The sequence below is a fragment of the Indicator indicator genome, chromosome 35 (assembly GCF_027791375.1).
Source record: "Indicator indicator isolate 239-I01 chromosome 35, UM_Iind_1.1, whole genome shotgun sequence".
Lineage (NCBI taxonomy): Eukaryota > Metazoa > Chordata > Aves > Piciformes > Indicatoridae > Indicator > Indicator indicator.
Window position 1 is genome coordinate 6038909 of NC_072044.1, and position 21273 is coordinate 6060181.

General features: G+C 55.4%; 3 protein-coding genes across 4 annotated transcripts; all 3 read right to left on the reverse strand.

Annotated features, from left to right (window-relative positions):
* Positions 1–6130: 6130 nt before the first annotated feature.
* FANCE (FA complementation group E) lies at positions 6131–9872 on the reverse strand. The gene is made up of 11 exons (XM_054395940.1): positions 9658–9872; positions 8769–9399; positions 8642–8686; positions 8301–8360; positions 8069–8212; positions 7865–7988; positions 7238–7313; positions 7051–7117; positions 6832–6952; positions 6611–6705; positions 6131–6437 (listed from the first exon to the last, which is right to left on the reverse strand). Exons 1-11 carry the CDS (start codon positions 9870–9872, stop codon positions 6381–6383), a joined length of 1635 nt encoding a protein of 544 aa, XP_054251915.1. The 3' UTR covers positions 6131–6380.
* A 1845-nt stretch (positions 9873–11717) lies between these two features.
* LOC128978053 (probable E3 ubiquitin-protein ligase makorin-1) lies at positions 11718–14752 on the reverse strand. The gene is made up of 8 exons (XM_054395800.1): positions 14610–14752; positions 13538–13657; positions 13126–13430; positions 12822–12913; positions 12491–12711; positions 12109–12219; positions 11903–12032; positions 11718–11810 (listed from the first exon to the last, which is right to left on the reverse strand). Exons 1-8 carry the CDS (start codon positions 14750–14752, stop codon positions 11718–11720), a joined length of 1215 nt encoding a protein of 404 aa, XP_054251775.1.
* A 2021-nt stretch (positions 14753–16773) lies between these two features.
* On the reverse strand, positions 16774–21273 carry PPARD (peroxisome proliferator activated receptor delta). Of its 2 annotated transcripts, XM_054395735.1 has the most exons (6): positions 21062–21273; positions 20222–20373; positions 19355–19493; positions 18519–18721; positions 17733–18183; positions 16774–17251 (listed from the first exon to the last, which is right to left on the reverse strand). In XM_054395735.1, the coding sequence occupies exons 1-6, from the start codon at positions 21189–21191 to the stop codon at positions 17004–17006; spliced, it is 1323 nt and encodes a 440-aa protein (XP_054251710.1). In that variant the 5' UTR covers positions 21192–21273; the 3' UTR covers positions 16774–17003. The 2 variants fall into 2 exon arrangements, with proteins under 2 accessions (XP_054251710.1, XP_054251711.1); XM_054395736.1 differs by lacking the exons at positions 19355–19493; positions 20222–20373.

Below are 21273 nucleotides of genomic sequence, written 5' to 3' on the forward strand. Positions count from 1 at the left end.
AGCCAGCCCCAGCACTGTGCCTTGCTTCAGTGGCTTCACCAAACACTCCCCAGGGTCGTTACCTGCCTGAACGTGTCTCAAGCAGCTGAAGGCAGATGTGGGGGCACCTGGCTCAGACCTGGCACTCAACGCTCTGGGGTCCCCAGCGGACCCAGGAGGAGGTCAAGGAAGGCTGGCAGATGGTGGGTCAAGGGGTGCAGGGCCCTGCACAGTGCAAGCTGCTGGCGGCAGATTTTGCCTGGAGGGGAAAGCGATGGCATCTGAGGCAGAAGGATCTGCCAGGGAAGAGCTGGAGGCGAGAAGGCCTTTAAAGGACATGCATGAGAGCAGCTAGGAGCTCCCTGTGTTGGGGCCAGGGAGAGCTGAGCGGTTTTACAGGTAGCCAAGAGGCCTCTGCTTTTGGTGTGGAGTCAGATCCTGCACACACACTTTGGAGGTGACCCTGAGCTGGGAGAGCCCAAGCCTGCTGCCTCTGTGCCCAGTGTCTGCAGAGTGGAGCAGAGATGAGTCTCAGCATCTCCCCAGCTGGAGACTCAGGGCAGGGTGGTGGCACTCAGCATCTCCAGAGATGGGGGATTCCCTCATGACTTCATGGGGGACACAGCACCAAGTCAAACCAGAATGGCTGATGAGGAGCTCCTGTAGCATCACATTTGATGATCTGGAGAGACCCCTCATCTCTCCTACCCTCTTAGCATCCCCACTTTTCCCCCGAGCCACCACCTCCACTGCCCGACACCTTTGCTTAAATCGGTCACATCCTCCAAAGCTGCTTTCTTCCCCTAATGAGCTTACATGGAGTCAGACTCAATGTTCAGCACTACAGAGGGCCAGGCTGCAGGCAGGAGCTGCTGTTAGTCCTCCCATGCCTGGGGATCCTGATGTATCATGAGGAACAAGGCAAGCCTTCGGGATCTGCAAACTGCATAATCCCTGAGAGGTCAGCCAGCAAAAGGCACCTCCCAGTCCTACAACAGGGGTGGCCCAGCCTCATGTCCATCTACTGAGAGGGCACGATGTGGCCCCAGGGTCAGGAAGCAGCCAGGGAGGGCTGAGAGACCCCATTTGCAGCTTTGAAGCAGGAGCTGTGCCACAGTGGAATGAGGCACGTCCATACAGAGGCAGCCAAGCCTGGGTGCTGTGCAGCAGTGACAACCCTGAGCTGCAGAGCTTTCCACTTGCTCCTTCCCCCAGAGGTTTCCCAGCTGGTTGGTGTCTCGAAATGCAGATGAATTCTGGTGTGAAGTCAGGTTTGCATTAACATCACCAGTCCTGTCACCACTCTTTCTAGATACCTTCATTTGGAAAAGGAAGACCCAGGCAGATGAGAAGGACGTTCCTTTGGGTTGAGAGCAGATGGAGCCCAGCACCCCATCATCTCAATGCTGTTGCCTTCCTTGAGGACCTCCCCATGCCTGCAGGCTCTGCTTGGGCACGTGGGTCTAACAGAAATACTTTATTGTCAAGAGCTTTTTCTAGCCAATCACAAGGTCTCTCCCCAACAGAGCCTGCAGCCAAGACTCCTGTAGCAGGGCAAGGAATTAAAAGCATCCTCAGAGAATGATGCTAGGCAGACAGAGCTTACAAAACCAAGAGGATGTTGGATAGGCACCTTTGCATCTACCAGTGCCTTGTGATCAACACAGCCCGATCCCGCTCTCCCCATCCCCACAAAGACCCTGCTTCCTCCCCAAGAGCCACAGCCTGGCACTGGGCAGGCAGCAGATCAGTTTCCATAGCCTCTGCTCATGTGTCCTGGCAGCCCCACAGCTGCAGCAAGTTGCTCCAGGGGTGATACAGACCGAAAGACACCATTGTGTGGGTTCCCCACACCAGAACAGAGCTTTGCTCAAAATCTCCTCAATTCCCTCCCACACACAGGTGCTGAGGGGGTCAGTAAGAGGCTATGCCCCTCTTTGCAAACTCTCCCAATCAGGGGTTTTTCTGTGTCCTTATTTTTAACCTAGGAACACCCCGATTGCAATACAGGTGTTGTAGTACCTCAGATAAACAAAAGCAGCCCAGCTCCCCAGGCACAGACCTGTTCAGTGAGGATGAGCAAGATCCTGCTGGAAAATCTCCAACCCTGAGAGGTGAGCAGCAGCAGGGGGCTGCAGGCTCTGGTTTTGTCCCTTGTATCTCCTTCCAGCAAGGCCCAAACAGCCATGTGGCAGCCTACTGCCACGGTGTCTTCCAGGGCTCCTCCTGAAGCTGAGATGAACTTGCAGCTCAGATCACAGGGCCTGAGGTGACCTGGATTATCCACTTCTCAGAGGAAAGCTGCTCAGTCTGACACTGGTTGCTCCTGCTGATGTGGCAAACGTGATTTATTAGGTCTGTGCAGGGGGCCCAACCAGACAGCAACACCCTGGTCCTCCAGCAAATTAATCTTCACATGGCCCTGGTCTCCCCAGCTGGCAGGAAGCTGGCAGCCACAAGTCTAACCAAGGGAGAACACCCTTCTCTTATCATGATTAAAAGGCTGGCAAAAAAAACCCCAAACAAACAAACAAACAAGAGACAAGAAGGAGGGGCCTTGCTGCTTTTGATTCAGTTCTAAATTCTGGATTGAAGAAAGAAGGCTGCTGAGCCTCCTCCTGGGCAGTTCAGCTTCACATCTCAGTGTCACAGCCACCAGACTCCAATGCAGAACTGCATCAGTGTGCTGGGGATTATATGCAGGCGACTAACTGGTTGTCACTGCAGCACAGTTACCTCCAGTGAGAAGCAGGATGATTTCATCAGCTCCCAGCACGGCTGCAGCAGCGGACACACCAACTACCTGGACATGCCTGCAGCTCTGGTTTGGAGAGGCAGCCTCTCAGTGGGTGGGTATGAACCATTTCCAGGAAAGCAGCTGAGTTTCAGCCCTTTCCAACAAGGTGTTGCATGGACCAAGGTTGTCTGATTCCTATGCGGCTCTGACATCTGGTGTTTAACATTTGTGGAGCATTCGCACCCACCTGGGTGCAGAGACAGCATCTTGGCATGAAACTGGCTCAGAAATCACCACAGAAGGATGAAGAGGCAGCAGGGTGGGTAGATAACCCCTGCAAGTGCACGATATTAATTTCATTTAAAAACAGACCCCAAATCAGTCAAAAAGGGAGTTCCCCTCTATGCCGTGAAGGACATAAATCTCTACAAACAGAAGAGGAAGCACTGTCGAATAACCCAAGTAACCTGGCTAAAAGTGAGACACTGCCTTCTACACCCAGACTAGCACAGGGCTAAGACCAAGCTTCAGACCTTTCCCTTCACCAGTGCTGCTAATAAATCACGCCAAGGACAAACCCAGTCCTGCTTCTCCCTCCTCTCCTGGATAAGGCTCAGCTGATCTATATAACCTGACATGTTTTATGCTGCATCCAGCCCTTGGCACTGCTCAGGATGAATTTTAAATTTCTTGAGAAGGTCAAGAGGAGTCAAAAGGAAAGTTTTCCATGTGGGTGCTACCGAGCACCACTTAAACAAGCAGTGTTCCCTCAGCATGTCTGGTGTCTCCAGGATTTGCTTCCAGTTCTCCCGACTGGTATCTTGCACATACACCCCACAGGAATCCATGGTATGTGATAAGCTGCAGCCAAGAGCAAAAGCAAGGCTGGGAAGGCTCTTTCCACAAGCCAGCATAATGCTTCCCAGCACAACAGGAACCCCCAATGCAGTTTGCAAAGCCAATCCCCATTTGACTACTGCTTCTTGCAAGAACCATGAAGGCCGACCCCAAATGCAGCTCCCAGCATCTCCAGAGGAGCTGAAAGTGCAGGCTGCAGCTGAGAACAGCCTGTCAAAATGAAACTGTTGCCTCAGTCAGAAACCAGTGAGCAGTTACAAAACAAAGTAACCCATTAGGGAGCAAACGCAGGCCATAGCCAGGAGATTTCAGATTTATTGCTGCCCAGCCCACAGAGATGCCAGGGCTTCCCCATGGTGCTGTATACACAGCAGGCTTGTGCACCCAGTTCATCAAAGACACCAGGAAGCTGACAACCAGGTGAATTCTGGAGATGAATTTGCACCTTCGCCATCTTCATGTGACTGTTAGCCGCAGCACTGCGGACAATGACACAGAGGAGGTCACTGCTACCAAGTGTTGCAGGGAAAATGCTACCTAATAAAGCCAGAAAAGCAGGCTCAGACCTTGATGATCAGGGCCCAGTCTATTTATGTCATCTTTTGGGCAGCCTTACAATAGCTTCAATATACTCAGCCTCTAACTCACTGGTATGCAAATAAATCAACAATTTGGCTCCCTGAAGGCTTCGTCCCTCCAGCCAGTACAGAGTTTGAAGCCTCATCAGTCCATTGTCACCTAAAATAGCCTAAAATATTCTTATTATAAAAGACATCTTCACTCTCAGCGTTAAGAGCATCACTTAATGCTTCAGTTTCATTCCTCTGGCTGGATCCAAGCCTTAATGAGCAAACAAAGCAGCACCTTCACACCTAGATGTTTTAAAGCCTCTCCTCCCTTTGTAGATGGAAATGTTTATGAGTTTTAAATAGCTCCTGATGTATGCAGTACTTCAAAACCTCCACTAAAACTCCAGCACTACTTCCCTCAGTCCATCCATTCTCTCCCATCCTATTTTCCCAGTCCTCACCAGAAGGTGCCCAGGTAAGGTTTTCAGTGGGGTTTTTCAAGGATAGAGGACAGATAATTGGCAACAGTCACACTATAGAATAATTTTTAATTAGTGTACCACTGAACACCTTGCAATGGGAAATATCATCGCCACACTGAGAACCAGAAATGTGACATACACAGCAGGGCCTCTCGCAGGACTCAGCAAGAGTGAAGAGCAGGCACATGTAAAGCAGAAAATTCCAAGTCACCAGCTCTTGATCCAAATCCCTCTCCTGCATATTGAGAGCTGTAAATCCCAGCAGACCAGATAAATGGCCCAGTAATCACTGCCGCACCATCCAGACATCAGCCTCACACTGGAGAGAAAAGGCTGATGTACACAGAACATGCCAGCCATGTCCTGGCTCCTTCGAGCCACGACAAAAATCACAACAGCTAATTAAGCCTGGGGCAAAATTGGCATCGTCAAACAGCCTCAAATCAATGCCTGCCTTGATTCAGGGATGTATTAAGGGCATTAAGAACTAAGGTCCTGCTTGCCAGGTGCTCTGTGCACCACAACACTGGAAAACCACTTGAAATACAAAGGTTTTGAATCAGATGACTCTTTGCCTTGGCTACCAGGCTGCCCCTGTGAGTGAGGACAAAGGAAGGTCTACCAGCGTTGTGCAGACCTGGAGGCAGGCTGGCCCAGCCTGCTTCATGCAGGGCTGATGTTGGAAAAGCATCGTACTCCTCAGCCAAGAGGAGCAAGAGTGCAGGCACAGACAGGAAATGTGTGTCACTCCATTTTCAACCAGGAAGTAGTTTGAGGTTGGTTAAAACAAGCGGAGACACTTCCAAACCAGACTGATGAGGCTCATGAATGCTCAGACAAGTTCTTCAGCTTTGCAAGTCACCAAGAGATGCTGATGCAAGACAGCAGACATCACGTCACCCAGTGCACTCATCATGCCAAAGGGCAGCTGAAGCAGAGAAGGGCTTCTGCTTCTTCTGCAGCTCCTTGCTGCCTGGTTGGGCAACACAGGACCAGCTCGAGAGAAACCTTTTTATAAAGGATCATGCAGGGGCAACAGGCAGTGGCTCCTCCGAAGAGAAGCACCAGCTGGCCTCAGCCCAGAACCAGGGCAGCCAACCATTACATGCTCCTCAGCTCCTCGTGTGTCAGCTTACTCCAGTGCTAATGCAAAAATAACAGATTTTTATGTTTTCCTGAGTTACAAAGCAGCTACCTTTTGGGCACAAACCATCTCCAGAAGCTTTATGCAACCACCCCACTGCAGGCGATGCTCAGACTAGCCACCCCTCATGCCCATGGGCCTGGTACTGATGTGGGGCATTCCAGGGCTTTGAGGTGCCCACCCTGCTGGAGGCTGAGAGACGACAGCTGCTGCCAGGATCCATCCTACAGCCCAGCCTAGCATAGCTCCTCCTCTGGGAGCTGCCATCTTGGCAGAGGTGGGGTGGGAGCCATCATCTTGAGTTGTGGCAGGGCAGGAAGGCAAGAAAGGAAAGACACCATCTTGAGTATGGCAAGGATGACACTGAGACAGCCTAGAGAGAGCTCAGACAGAGATGCATTGAATATGTTCACTGTTTAACCAAGACAAGCCTCCTCTGGCCTTGGGGTGTGTGTGGGGCTGCGATGGTATCGCCCAGCGACAGTGACCTCAAAGCAGGCAGCTGAGTGCAAGAGCCCAGACAGAGCACAGGCACTCCGTGTGCCACTGCCCATGCTCAGGAGTCTCCATCATGCTTGTGATGTCCCCAGCTAAGGACTGGGTTGCAGCCATCACCACGTAATGAGCATTCTCTGCCCAAGAACACCATCACATTGTGGTTCCCTCACCTGGGAGGAGGAGAGACAAAGAGAGAAATCAAGAGAAAGGAAACCCACACCGACGACACTCTGCCAGCACCTGTTGGTTTCCCACCACCTAGGCCAGACAAGGAGCATCAAGCCTGCCATCCCCCATGAAAGACCTCCCAGCCCCATGCCAGAGAGTACAGCATCCATTTTACCTGGCTCCTTCCAGCACAGCCTGCAGTGATTTCTTGAGCACTGCATTGCTCCAGTCCAGAGCAGCAGTCAGACTGCTCCGGTGGGCTGGGGTGACCTGGGATGAAGAGGTGCAAGGAGCTCAGAGAGCTGCACTGCCAGGAGCCCACCTGAGACCCCCTGGGCCAGGTGATGAGTCAGCTGCAGCCTCAACAGTCCCAAAGCCTGGTCTTCCTCACCTGGCTTTGGTACACGGAGAGCACAGCTGTCACCAGTTTGGTGTAATTCAGCGATGTGGCAAAGGCTGGGGCTTGGCGGCACAGAGTCAGCACCAGGAGATCGAAGAGCTTGGGTGGCAGCACCTCCTGGAAGAGAGTCATGAGCAGGGAGGAGAGCTGGTTCTTGCTCCACCACTGCTGGAGCTGGCAAGGAAACACAGTGGGGACAAGGAGGATCCCCTCACCTGCCGCCCCAGCACAGCCTGCACGACTGGCAGGAGTTTCTCTGACAAAGGCACCTCCAGGACTTGGCTGCAAAGGACAATGAAGAGATGTGACACCCAGAGGGCCCCTCTGATGCTCCTGAGCAGCTGGACCCATCCAGGCAGGCACAAGAGCTGAGGCAGAACTGTGGCTCCTGTAATCCTTTACCTTAGCACCAGCTGCACACAGTCTTGCTCCAGGTACTCCTCCACAAGTTCACATACCACCTTGATCTGCTCAATGCCTGCAAGGGCAAAATAGGATGAGAGTCTCCAGAGGCTGCCAAATCCATGTGTCCAACCCTCCCTGGCACACCTTCACACAGAAGTGCATCCCAGTTGGGACACCCAGAAACAATATTGGGGTCTCTTCTACTGTTCAGAATAATCCATCTCCGTTTGCCCATCGGCACTGGGGTTTAATTAGCATCAGTCCCTAGGAAAAGGGGATGCTGCTAAGGCAGGGATTCATGCAGCCTGCAGAGCCACCCTGGAGCAGTTTTGTCCCCAGCATTAGGAGCTGTCTGAAACCCTCCAGCCCATGCAGGGGTGGAAGCTATCCCTTGGGATGACTGCTGCTGGAAAACAGCCCAGCCTCCCCCTGAGGTATCTGTAAACCCATCTCACATCCTAATTCCCAAGTGTTCACCTGCCCAGATAAAACCAGCACCATTCCTCCATGGTCCCTAACACATTTTGGGTGATAAATGCCTCCCACAAAACAGCTGTACTGTCCTTTCCTTCTGGTCCTTCTCCAGCTCCTCAAGCAGCTGTGCCTGATGTGAGCTCATTGTACCTTGCCCTGGCTTCCGCAGGACTGCAGCCATCAGGACCCTGCAGAAGGGCTGGGAATACTTGGAGCAAAACGAAGCAAGGGCAGCCATGAGGTGGCGAGAGGGTGGCTGGCTGAGGGACAGGACCTACAGACAGAGAAGACAGATGATGGGAATGGCAGTGAGGGCAGTGGGGTGCAGGAAACCTCTGCTGCCCTCACACTTACTCGCTTGAGGAAGAGCTGCTCTGCCAGGATGGCTGCATTGGTGTAGCTGAGGTCAGGACTGAGAGCCAGCAGCCAGCTGCAGAACTGCACCAGGAGGTGCTCTGGGCACGTGGAGAGCTGGAGGACGGCGCACAGCCCCTCGAGCTGGGGACAGCAGAGGGGACTGGGACATTAGGGACAGCAGGAGGCTCTCCATGGCACCGACAGTTGCAGCAAGGATGCTGAGGCTCACCTGGCCAGGAGAGCAGCTGGTCAAGGTGTGCAGCTCAGGGGGGATGCTCAGCTCCAAGTGCTAAAGGAAGTGTGGTCCTTGAGTAACAGATGAGACAACACAATCCAAACAGCATAGCTCCAGGCCTTTTCTCTTCCCCACCACCCACCCTGCTTCAGCCAGTGCTGACCCCACAGGTTACCCATCACAGAATCCCTGCAAGCTGGGGGAAGGTTTTACTACCTGAGCCCAGCAGTGGTCTTTTTATCCCACTCCAGTCATCCCTGGGAAACCCACCTCCTCTCCTTCCCTTCCAGAGGCCCTGGCAGAGCTCCAGGAGAGAGGCAGCAGCAACCACTTACATTGGACTCTCTCTGCAGCAGCATTTTCAGCCTCTGTCCATGCGTCTGAGGAAAACGGGATGAAGGAACAGAAATCAGAACATAAAAAGCTTACTGGCTCAGAGGAGAAACAAACCCTGCCCAGTACCTGGAGAAAGGACTGGACTTCCACTGCCAGCTCTGCCTGGGAAGTCTTCTTGGGCTCCCTGGCCACTTCCTGTTGGGAGCTTTCTGGAGCAGACTCATCCAGATTCTGAGCAGATCCGTCCCCTGAAATCTCCTCAGGAATCCCTTCTTCCACCCCTACCACATCTCCACCCTCCTGGGTTCCTGGGGGTTCAAAGGCTGCCTCCTGCACCAGTGACCTCTTCTCCTCTCTCTCATCCAACTCCAGGCTCTCCTCCAACACTTTCTTGCGCTTCCCACCTTGAGGCACAGAGCTAGGCCCCTTCCCAGCAGCACTGGTCTCCCTGCTGAAGCACCAGTTCAGTTTTCTTTGCCCCTCTGATTTGTTCTGGGCGATTTTTTGGCACAGGCACTTCAGCTGCTGCTGGCATGTGGAAGACAAGGGACCAGGAGGTGGGGAGTGCTCCCCTCCCCTTGGTCCCTGCCAGAGCAGATCCCTCAGCACTCGCACCCAGGGATCCAGATGGGAATCCTGCTCCACAGCCTGGAGCAGTTGGCTGAGGCATACTGCTGGCACCATAGCTTGAACCACAAGGAGAAGGGAGAAGAGGTTCCTCTGGCACAGGACAGGGAGCAGCAGCAGCCGTGGTTTGCTGGAGAAAGGGAGAAGCAACAGATCAGAGCAAACCCCCTGGTCCTTACTGCCCAGCCTGCCTCACAGAGCTGGCTCTGGTGGGAACTGGAAGTGAGAGGAGGCAGCAAACACCTTTGCCAGTTTCCAGACACAGGCTGGAAGACCAGCAGGTCCCTGATGTGATCCTTCACCCCCAGGCCACTGCAGGGGTGAGGCTGAGGCTGCATGGTGCCAAAGCTCCCCAAAGACAACGAGCTGTGGGAACGCAGCCACTCACACAGCCAAGGTCCCCTCCAATCCCTCCAGTGTGGGCTCCTTGGCACACAGGGCCTTGGTGAAGGTCTGCCAGGGAAATGCCTGTCCAGGTTCCTTGCCAGCCTGGACCCGCTGCAGCAATCGGAGGGCAGCCAGGGTCCCAAGGGAGCTGGAGACGAGTGCGTGAAGCAGGAGGCGACAGGGCTTGTCGAGGGTCTGCAGCCAGGGGGCTTGCATTGCTGCTGGGAGGCTTCACAGCCACCTGAAAGGAATTATAGAATTGTTTAGGTTGAAGAAGACCTTTTGGATCATCGAGTCCAACCTTTAACCCAGCACTGCCAGGTCACCACTAACCCATGGCCCTCAGCACCACATCTCCATGGCTTTGAAACTCCTCTAGGGACTCCACCACTGCCCTCAGCAGTCTGGTCCAGGACTTGACAGCCCTCAAGGGAAAGAAACTGTTCCTCCTGTCCAGCCTAAACCTCCCCTGACATAATGTGAGGCTGTTTCCTCTCGTCCCATTACTTGTTTCTTAGCAGAAGACACTGCAGTTTTGGGGGGGGTCTCCTTACCTGCATGCAGGAAGAATCTGTGGTTCTCTCATCATTGAGGACACAGACGAATTATCAAGGATCATGGTTGGGCCAGAGGACTAGGAGCTACTCTGAGCCTTCTAAACCCCCATTTTATTCACAGCTCCTCCATCACAGAATCCCAGCATGGTGAGGGTTGGAAGAGACTACTGAAGATTACCCAGTCCAAACCCCTGCTCCAGCAGGGCACCCACAGCAGCTTTGCCAGGATCACAATGGCCAAGGGGTGTTGGAAGCTCTCCAGAGAAGGACACTCCACAGCCTCTCTGGGCAGCCTGCTCCAGGGCTCTGCACCCTCACACCAAATAAGTTTTTCCTCCTGTTCAGGTGGAACCTCCTGGGTTCCAGTTTGTGGCCACTGCCCCTTGTCCTGTCGCTGGGCAGCACTGAGAAGAGTCTCGCCCCAGCCTCTTGCCCCCCACCCTTTAGCTATTGATCGGCATCGACAATGCAACTCCCTGCTGCTCTCCCGGGGGTGGCAAGAGAGAGAAGACCGAAGTGCTGCTGGCAGAGGTCCCCACACCCAACGGTGGCTCTCTCCTCCGGGAACAGACCGACTAGACACCCTCCGGAGCCCTAGTGCTGGCCGCACCGTGCCCCGGTTCCCGCCGTTCCCCCGGTTTCCAGCTCCCGGCAAACCACGTCGGGCAGACACTTACCGCGGAGAGATGGAGGCAAGCGCGGCCTCTGCCTGCCCCCGGAGGATCTGTCTTCCCGGACCAGCAGCACGCGCCACTTCCGGGCCCGCCCGGGAAAGCGCGCCACGTATGCAAATGAGCCCGTGTGCAAATATCCTCATGATGTAAATGAATCCCAAAGACAAACCCTCACAGGCCCCCGGAGATCGGGGTTGCATCCCTCCAGAAAAACCTGCAGGCAGCGTTACTTTCAGCAGCCCATTTTGGTTTATTTCATCCTTTCCAGGTCTGGTTAAAAGCAGGTTAAAACAGTGCCCTGTGGCCCCCTCCCCGGCGCCCTCTCCCGTCCGCCCCAGCCCCATGTGCATTAACACCTATGCCCCCCAGCATCCAGCTCACCCCTGTGCATTAAACACCCCAACCCTGCCCACCAGCACCCAGCCCACCCTTGTGCATTAAACACCCCAACCCTGCCCCCCAGCACCCAGCCCACCCTTGTGCGTTGAACCCCCCACACCTGCCCGTCAGAACCCAGCCACACCCCACCCCAGCGTCTCCCATGTGTGCACAATCATGGAGACCGTAGCTGTGCCCCACCGCCCTGAGCCCCGTGCAGCTCTGTCACCTCTCCCCAGTCTCCTGCTGAGGGTTCAGCCATCGACACGGGGAGCTGATAACCACCAGCCTATTGCCTCATCCCACCCAATCCCTGCAGCACCCTTTACGCCCGGAGCCACCCCAAACCCACACTGTGAGCAGTCGCCTCCCCCCGCCTGAAGAGATTTCCTTGGTGTCAGCCGCACCCAGGCCTAGGGGGCCACCCCATGGCGCAGTCGGAGAAGAGGGCATCAGAAGCCTGTCTCCGCCAGGCTGAAAGCCCATTCGAGCACGCAGAGCTCCTCGTCTTCCTCATCAGAGCTCTCCACGACAAAGGCGCTCTCCTGCAGCAAGGGGGAAGAATATGAGCCCCGTCCCTGTGTCGCACTGCACAGCTCTGCCGTGCCCCAGCCCCCCGGACGTGCCCCCCGCTTACGACGGGCACAGGAGGGCCCTGCCGCCTGTGCTGCGGCGGCCGGCCGGCGGGCAGCTCGTGCAGGTAGATGCAGTCCGACTTGAACGGGCAGCGGCCGCGGTTCTGCACGAAGAACTTGCACCGGATCTTCCTGCGGGATCCGAAGCCAAGCTGTGAGAGGAGCTCCGCAGCAGCACACAGCCCACCGCCCGGTGCCATCCACTCACCCCATCTGCGCCTTGAAGGTCTGTATGAGCTTCTCCTTATCGCGCACATCCGAGATCCAGTACTTGTGAGGGATGTAGTAGCTGGAAGTGATCCGGCATTCTGGGCAGGCCCTGGGTGAGGGGCGTGGGTGCAGGTGGATGTCCCGGAAAGGGTGGAGGAAGCATGGGTGGTCCTACCACCATGGCCTCATCCGGCTGCCCTGACCCCATCACAACTTCTCACAAAGAAATCATAGAATCGTTTGGGTTGGAAAAAACACTCTGGGCTGTCAGGTGGGGAAGATCACTCCAATCCCAAAGCCAGATCATCAGACCCAAGGAGGGATTTCAGGGTGCAAAGGGATTTTGGTGACCACCCTGCCATGTCCCCATCTCCACTCACTTGATGACTGCACTCTGGAAGTCGCGGCTCCGCCGCCACTTGCGGATACAGCCCACACAGTATGTGTGGCTGCAGTTTGGGAGGATCCCAAAGAGCCTCTCTTCTGGCAGTGGCTTCTCATACACCCGATCCATGCAGATGCCGCACACTAAGGCCTCGCTCTGAGCCCTCAGCGCTGCGATGGTGAGGGCTGCTGCTGCGGTGCCTGGCTCCAGGGGCACCTGCAAGCACAGCAGCACAGCCTTGCAGCTCCGGGCTGCACCACTGCCCCACTGCAGAAATGAAGCAGGGTGACAGGGCCTGCCTGGCAGCAGGAGACTTCCAAGCCCACCTCTGCAGAGTCAGTCCAAGTTGCTGCCTCCATCACAGCCTTTCCAGGGTCAGAGGAATTTGTATCCAGTTCTGACTGCTGCAGCTGGGAGCCTGCAGGCAGCGGAGCTGTTAGAGGATTGAAGCACATCCTGCCCCACCACCGGGGAGGCAGAAAGGCTGCTCGGAGAGCAGTGGCTTAGCAGCTAAGGTCCCCACACAAAAGAAAGCTGCTGGGAGAGCTTTCCACAGCCCCAGATGTGTGGGGAGAAGGGGCTTGGATCACAGGATGACCCTGCTGGTCCCCTGAACAGCCTAGCACCTACCTGAGGCACCCTGAGCTTGTGTGGTGGCAAATTCTTCACTGATGGCCCAATGGGTGATGTTATCAGGTGCTGGGGTGTTCTCCTTGCCTTTCTTTTCCTTCTTAACCTCCATGCTTGCAAACTTTAAGGCCAGGTGTGTCATACTGGGGCCAGGGTGGGCTGTGCCATGCTGGGCTCCCCCCTGGGCCCGAGCCACTGCCACAGGCACGTGGCTGCACTCCAAGCCCCAGCGGGCGGGGAGCACAGTGGGCATGGAGCCATAGTGGGTCCCCACAGACACAAGCTGCTCTTGGAGGTGGTCATAGCTGGAGAAGCCCAGGGACAGACAGACAGAGTCCCGTCAGCCTGGCATGCCACCTCCTGGCTTCCAGCCCATCCTTGTGGCATCAGCCCATCCCTTGCTGCTCCTTACCTGCACTGTTCTCCATGGCTGCAGAACCCCCTCTGGAAGTACCTGCAGACCTGGGATGACTTTCTGTCATGTGAGAAGCGGCAGCTCTGGCCCCAGTGACAAAATCCACGGGCAAAATTCCTGACAGCCATAAAAGCCACATGGCCAGGGTCAGCCCCTGCTCCATCTGTGCTCCACTAGCCACCCCAAATCCTCCCTGGGTACCAGCTTTGCCTTGGTGGGGCTCTAGTTTTGGATCCCCCAGGCTGGTGCCTGGGCTCAGTGGCCTCACCATGCGCTCTGCCTGCCCTATCCAGTCTCATGTCCTGGCTAATTCCAGAGCAAAGGAAACCTAGGGCTGGGCTGGCCAAGGGGGCTTGATCAGACACTGCACAAGCCTGGCCAGGCTTTTGCTGTGGCTGGGGGATCATGGAGAAAAGATGGCGGGGAGGAAAGGCTGAAACAGCCCTGGTCTCTCCTTAGGGGAAAAGGGCAGGAGCCCTCAGCTTGGGGCTGGCAAGGAGGGGGTGCCTGGCCAGGGACTCCTAGCTCTGGAGAGGGGGCAGCTAGATGGACAGACTGTCCCCTCCAGGCTCTCACCTTCCAGGGAAAATGAGTGGGTGTGGGATGGCTTCAAGGGCATCACAAATCACTTTCTCTCCCCATAGTGATGTGGCTCACAGCCCCATCTCCGGCCACTCTCCCCCAAAAGCTGCTCCCAGTTCCCCTCACCCCCCAGAGGCCTACCTGCACAGGGGCCTCACACAGCCCCCCCGGGCCCTTGAAGCCCCAGGTGCCACCAGCGAGCCTGATTCCATCTCCTCCTTGGCGAGTAAGTGGGCTGGGCCACCTCCTAGGGCTGTTTATGGCTGTGGCTGGTGCCCAGGTTTTGGCAGGGATGGGGTTAATCTCCATCCCAGTAGCTGTGTTTTGGATTTGAGATGAGAGTGCCCTGATAACAGCTGAGGTTTAGCAGTTGCCAAGCAGAGTTTACACTGAGTCAAGGACTTTTCAGCTTTTCATGCCCTGCCAGTGAGGAGGCTGAGGGGGCCACAAGCTGTGAGAGAACACAGCAGGGATGGCTGATCCAAACCGGACAAGAGCTATCCCCAGCAGTTCCCTGTGTCTCATGAACTGGGCCCAGTGCTCCAAAGGTGGCTTCACTAGGGCAGAGTAGAGGGAAAGAAGAATCACTTCATGCTCCTCAGGAGACCCTTGGTCTTCTTGCGGGCACATTGCTAGTTCATGGAGAACTTGTCTGCCAGGATCTTCTCCCCAGAGTTGCTTCCCAGCTGGTCCCCCCTCACCTGTACTGCTGCAGGAGGTTGTTCCTCCCCAGGGGCAGGACCCTGCACTTGTCCTGGCAGAACTTCATGAGGTTCCTTCTGCCCAACTCTTCAGCCTGGCCAGGTCTCACTGAACAGCAGCACAGCCTGACAGGGTCTCAGCCACTCCTCCCAGTTGTAGTTCCTCAAGCCCCTAGAGATCACAGCAACTCCCATCACCTTTGCTGGAAACCCCTCCAGGGACAGCCCCCCATGGTCCAAGAGCAATCCCATGGAGAAATGCTGGATGCAAGAAGATCCTTAAATATTTAGTTTGGATTTATTTAAGTCAAGTCAGTCTGTGGACACTGTTTATATTATTAAAAACACTTGGAGGTTTGTCCTTCTAGCAAAAATAGACATTTCAGTTTGAGGGTTGTTACACTGTTGAGGAGGGAAGAGCAAAAAGTTCCCCAGGTGCTGAGCACATGAATGCCACATGCTGGCCACGTCAGGGCTGCCAGCAGGGCCTTCGGGCTCCATCTGGCGCACATCCAGCACATGCAGCCCCTAGTGCCCCCAGAGAGCTTCAAAGTGCTTTAGAAATGGTAATTCATGAGACCCCTGCGAGGTAAGGAGGGGAAGGGGCTGGGGGGGGGGCAGTGAGCAGGGAAACTGAGGCATGGCAAGGAGCTGGAGGGTGGCAGCAGGGTGGGTTTGGGACCAGCCAGCCTTGTGACAGGAAGCGAATGCCCAGAGCAATCCCCTTGGGCTTTTAAAGAAATTATTGCACCAGGGAAATCTCCTGGAGAGGAGGGAGAGAAACCAAACCAAACCCATTTGCTCCCACCACCCCTCCTTGGGCATGTCAATATTTTAATAAGGCTGCTGCTTGATGGGGACCACGACTAAGTGCCACTTCTTAGGTCAGATACCATTGTCCCAAGAGGGCACCGAGCCCTTCCCACGTCCATCTGCTCTCCTGGAGTGCCCCTCCCCCAGCAAGCGTGCTAGGCATAGGTAGCACTGGGGCCTTTCACTGTAGCTGCGAGGGGACGTAAGGTAAAGTCCCAGAAAGGCTCTGGGTTTAGGTAGTCCCCAAAGCCTGGAGCTGTCCCTTATTCAGGGTGGTGACACCAGAGGACAGGGAAGCTTCTCTGAGCCATGTGCACTTGCCAGGACCTCCTGCTCAGTGAGCATCCCACCTTCTCCCTGCCCTTTCATAACCATTGGCACCTGTACTGTGCTTTGCAGCTGCAAAGCTCTTTGCAACCAGTGCACCACTAAACCCTTGTGCTTCCAATCCCAGGAGGTGACAACCCAGCTCCTTTTCCCAGAGGGGAAACTGAGACAGGGCAGTTGACAGGCAGGTCAAAGCCCTCTCAGCATCAGGAGCACCATGGCCTGGCCGTGCCTTTGTTCTTCTTGGTGTCCCTGCCACCCAAACCCTAACCTGAGCCTGCCCCCAGCCCTGCAGACTTTCTTTCTAGTGACTCACACCTGCACAGGACAGCCTGGGAGGGAAGCACACAGACAGGGAATTTTTTAGTCAACTCTTTTCCTTCCCACCTCCCCATCCCTCCCTCTCTCATACTGAGGCACTGAGGGGCAGTCTCCCTCTGAAACTGGGGGAGGCAGAGATCACACAATACCCTCTGGGAGACAGGAAGCAGGGGCTGAACCCAAGTGTCTGTGCTAGGACAGCCCTACCCATCTCTGTCTTGTCTTCGGGAAAGAGCGGAGCATCCTTTCACCACAAGTCCTGCACTGAGCAGCTCAGGACCCTGCATTTGGAGTGCAATAAGAGAAAGAAAATAAAGACAAGCTCTAAGTGCTGCTGCTGGCCCTGCCAGATGCCTCTGCTGTGCTCAGGTCTCCTAAGGACCAGAGCTTCCCCCACTGCCCCCAGGCTGTGACAGGAACCCTCCGTCCAGGTCACATGAACCCTTCCAGAGGCCCTAGGGAGCAGCTGAAGGGCTGTGGCCACAGTAACAGAAATAGTAGCTTATGGTTTGCCTTTGTGGAGGTGCCAGGGTGGGTAACGAAAGGCCTGACCCAGCAGCTGGTGGCTGCCTCACAGCATCTCAGCCCTGCGTACCATACATCAGGATCAGGGACAGAAGTTTCCAGAAGGAAATGGAAGACATAGGGGAAGGTTTTCTTTGTTTCTGTACAAAGTCTTGGTGGGAATCCATGGCTTTGTTCTCATAAATAACAGGTTCTTAGTACATGTCCTTGTAGATCTCCTGCAGAAGAGGGTGCAGAGATGTCTCTGTCTCTGTCTTCTTGATCTTCTGCACCAGCTGAGCGTGCTCTGTCACCAGCTGCCGCAGGTCAGCCATCTTCTGCAGCAGCTTGGGGAAGAGGTACTGGGCATCGGGGTGGTTAGACTGCAGGTGAAACTCCAGTGCCTGCAGGATGTTTTCTTGGATCTCCTCCACCTGCTTCACGTTCATCAGGCCAGGACGATCTGTGCAGGGGAAGCATGGTAGCTGTAGTGCTAGGGTACAGCCCTCCAAAGCACATGCTCCCCACTGGGGAACTGCAGCCCACCCACCATGACTTTGATCTCATCTAGGCAAGGGGAGACAACACAGCCCACAGCAGCATATAAGGAGGAGATGCCACTTGGAGAATCATGGAATCCCAGGCTGCTTTGGGTTGGAAGGGACATTAAGATCATTTAATTCCAATCCCCCTGCCATGGGCAGGGATACCTCCTACTAGACCAGGCTGCTCAAGGCCCTGTCCAACCTGGCGTTGAACACTTCCGCTTCTGCACTCCTTAGTAGAAGGTGCAAGCTGGTCAGGCATCACCACCACGGAGAAGCTTTGGTTTCACTTCTCTCACCCAAGACACCCATGGCTGACCTCAAGGCCAGCTGCAGCTCAGCCCACCCCAAACCACCCCAAGGAGGCCCCTTGCTGCCCAGACAAGCCTGCGCACTCACCTCCGCAGAGGATGATGGCAGCCACGAAGAGGGACAGGTCGCTGTCATCCAGCTCCAGCGCGTTGAACTTGACAGCGAATTCGAACTTGGGCTCCATGATCTCGCTGAAGGGCTTGCGCAGGCTGCGCAGGAACTCGCGGGTCACGAAGCCATTCCCATTGGCCACCAGCAGCCCGTCCTTGTTCATGATGGAGGCCAGCATGGCGAAGATGGCCTCGTGCACCCCGTACTTCAGCAGCGTCACCTGGTCGTTCAGGTACAGGCCTATGAAGCTGGGGATGCTCTTGGCGAACTCAGTGAGCTCCCGCACAGTCTCCACTGTGGTGCACTGGCAGCGGTAGAAGACATGCACCCCAATCTCCTTGTAGGGGGGAATGCCATTCACCAGCTGCTTCCACACCAGTCCCTTTTCTGCCTGCCACAAGGTGTCCATGTCGTGGATCACAAAAGGCTGCTTGAGAAAGAAGCAAGTGGTCAGGACCCTGCTGCAGGCACTTGAGACACCAGCTCTGCCAATGCCACTGGCATCTGCCAGCCCTGTGTGTTGTGTCCCTGTCCTGGGACTGGCAGTGCCAGGCAATCTGCACCTGCCCACCACAGCCCAAGTGTGCATAGCAATGGGAACGTTCCCAGCGAGGGGCAGGACGTAAGGGACCTGCACTTGGCTGCAGCTGGGAACTGCTGCATGTGGAACAGCTACAGGAGGAGACCTGCAGCACCTCCCAGAGAACAGCCCCCACACACTTGGGCATGGCCAACCCCACCTGCCCCAGGGAAGGAACTCACTGGGGTGCTGCTGGCCTTCCCAGTCAGGATGCCTCTCGCCTTCTTTTTGGTCATGTTGAAGTTTTTCAGGTAGGCATTGTAGATGTGCTTGGAGAAAGCTCTCAGGTCGGCCACCTGTGGGTTCTGGCAGCTGACCTCACTGGCCGTCAGCCCTGCCACCAGCTTCCTCTTCTCTGCCTCTGGCATGCGGCCGAAGCGGATTGCTGCCGGGGGAGCAAAAGTGGGGGTCAGGACCCTGGGGGTGACCCCAAGAGACACATCCAGGGAGGCAGCAGCCTGCTCTGCCACTACAGACAGAGGTCTGCAGGTGAACATCTCCAGCATGATATATCTCCAGGGCTGCAGACCCTCCTGCATCAACACCTTCATAAACCAGCCCCATTACTGTCACCCTCACCACCACAGCCCTTAGGCTTCAGGCCCTTTCCCAAACCCTGTTTCCCACATAAACACCTTGGTTTGGCCAGGAACATGATGGTTACACCTGAAGATTAATAATCCCAGCACAGAAGAGCAATCTGTGTATCCAGTTCCCTCTGGGTCAACCCATAAAGCACAGCCATGTGCCAGCAGACAGCTTGCACAGTGGGAACCACAGAAGGGTTTGGGTTGGGAGAGACCTCAAAGATCATCCAGTTCCAATCCCACTGCCATGGGCAGGGACACCTCCTATTAGACCAGCTTGCTCAAGGCCCCATCTGACTTGACCTGAATGAGCACCCCCTTTTCATACAGAAGGGGATGAAGAGATAAAGGCCCAAAGCACTGTTTGAAAGACAATCTCCTCCTGGCAGAGCTGTGGGATGAAACAAACCCGTGGCAGCAGTGCCACGCACCATTGTGTGACATGCCCAGTGAGAGGCACTTCTGGAAGCGGCAGTACTGGCACTTGTTCCTGTTCTTCTTCTGGATCTTGCAGCTCCTCTCACACTTCTCGTACTCCAGCTTCATGCGGATCGTCCGGCGGAAGAAGCCCTGTGGGCAGGTTGTACAGAAGGGTACACAGAGAAGGAGCAGCAGGGGGACAAGAGAACAGCAGAATTAGCACCCGAAGGTTGGGACCTGGCTGGTTTTTTGTCCCCAGGAGCCTCGTGGAGGGTCAGCTGAGTGAGGAGGGGGAGCTCTGAGTCCTTCTGTCTCAAGGAGAGGTGGTGGGATGGTAGAAAGGGTCTGCATGAGGGAACCCATGGTCCACTGGACTGGTGCCAGCCCCATGTGTGCCATACTGGAGGTGGCCAGCAGGGAGGGACAGAGGAAAAAGAATGTCTGGCAGGCCCCGGGCCACTATTGCAGCCCCACTAGCATCTGCTGTGGGAGAAAGGATTTCAGAGGCACGTCCAGACTGCAGCCAGTGATCTTGGTGGGAACAAAGGCAACTCACTGCTCATCTGCAGTACTGAGAACATCCTTAACAGCAAAGCTGGGGTTCCCGGATGGGCATAGGATTTGCCTGACAAAGTGAAAATGATGGGGCAAGACCTGGGCTGTGTGCAACGTTGGTGTCTCCCACAGGACAGCATTTCCATGCCTGCCTGTACTCCCCACACCCTCTGGACCAGTTGCAAATGAGGTTTTTTTTACAATCCCTTAATCCCACACCCCTGTTTTGCTGGAAATCTGCTTGTCTGAAGAGACAGCATGGTCCCTGGGGTCTGACCTCTGCCTGGCACTGCTGAGCCCAGTCCCACCCAGGCCATCCGTACCTTGCAGCCCTCACAGGCGTGGACACCGTAGTGGAACCCTGAGGCCTTGTCCCCACACACCCTGCACTCCACGTTCAGTGCTCCCAAGGCTGCCTCCTCGCAGCCCATCTGCAGCTGGTCTGACAGGGAGGGAGAGGAGCTCTGTGAGAGGTCTGCAGGCACACAGAGAAGGGTGTCCTTTGCTGTGGCAGCCACAAGCCTGACATCATGTTTAATTCCACCAGCTATGGGGCTGGCGAGGGACATCCAGCACTGAGGTTGCATCTGGACAGTTAACTTCCAAGATCAGGTACTGACTGCAAGCAGATGCCACGCACAGAGCCAAGAGTGCCCCAGGCAGCTGAGAGACTCCACCTCAATGCTGCTTTCTTCCCTTCAGCACTCATGTCTAGGCAAGGAAACCCAAACAGCAAATTTTATTCCTACTTGGCAGGCAACTGGCACAGGGCTGCCCAGCTGGTGCAGCCAGAGCTCTAGAAGAGCCTCTTCAGCAGAAACAAACCCTCTTCCCCGGCTCCTACAATCAGTTTGCACTGAGGACTTCAAGCAGTGACCAGGGACACAATGCCAGGCACCCCAGAGCCCCCTTGCTCTGGAGCACAATGGCACTGGCTTGTCCTTCAATTTACATCTCCCAACTCACTGCCAAGGGCTGGGCTGTGACCACAGAGGGAGGAACAAGCCTCTCCAGAACTTTGCTCTTGATGCATTATCTCACAAAGGGAAGAGATTAAAAGAAGCAAAACTCCTCTCCCAGGTAAGTCATCTGCCCTTGCAAGCTGAGCACACTGCTGCAGGCCTGGCTGTTCTCAGGACAGAGGAGCTCCCCTGGCCCCTCACCTGTGTAACTGCTCGATGGCAGTGAGCTGTCTGGTCCTCCACTTGGGTCTGAGGCTCCGCTTGTCGCTATCACTGCCTCTTCCTCCTCCTCTTCCTTGACCTCAGGTACTTCCTCCTGTAGTTGTTCCATAATTGATCACCCCTCAGTGCCAAGACTGCAGTCCCTGTCATAGCTCTGGCATCATCCACATCTAGCCGAGATGGACCCTACC

Excerpts from the sequence above, each read along its gene's own strand:
- FANCE (XM_054395940.1), bottom strand. The coding sequence starts at position 9,872 with ATGCAAGCCCCCTGGCTGCAGACCCTCGACAAGCCCTGTCGCCTCCTG. Across the intron at positions 8,687-8,768 it reads AAGTCCAGTCCTTTCTCCAG|ACGCATGGACAGAGGCTGAA; the intron begins GTACTGGGCAGG and ends CGTTTTCCTCAG. Across the intron at positions 7,118-7,237 it reads TGTGTGCAGCTGGTGCTAAG|CCAAGTCCTGGAGGTGCCTT; the intron begins GTAAAGGATTAC and ends TGTCCTTTGCAG.
- LOC128978053 (XM_054395800.1), bottom strand. The coding sequence starts at position 14,752 with ATGTGCCCGCAAGAAGACCAAGGGTCTCCTGAGGAGCATGAAGTGATT. Across the intron at positions 13,431-13,537 it reads AGCCATGGAGAACAGTGCAG|CTATGACCACCTCCAAGAGC; the intron begins GTAAGGAGCAGC and ends GGGCTTCTCCAG. Across the intron at positions 12,220-12,490 it reads TTCCAGAGTGCAGTCATCAA|GGCCTGCCCAGAATGCCGGA; the intron begins GTGAGTGGAGAT and ends CCCCTCACCCAG.
- PPARD (XM_054395735.1), bottom strand. The coding sequence starts at position 21,191 with ATGGAACAACTACAGGAGGAAGTACCTGAGGTCAAGGAAGAGGAGGAG. Across the intron at positions 18,722-19,354 it reads ACTGGGCATGTCACACAATG|CAATCCGCTTCGGCCGCATG; the intron begins GTGCGTGGCACT and ends CTCCCCCGGCAG. Across the intron at positions 18,184-18,518 it reads GGAAGGCCAGCAGCACCCCA|CCTTTTGTGATCCACGACAT; the intron begins GTGAGTTCCTTC and ends TTTCTCAAGCAG.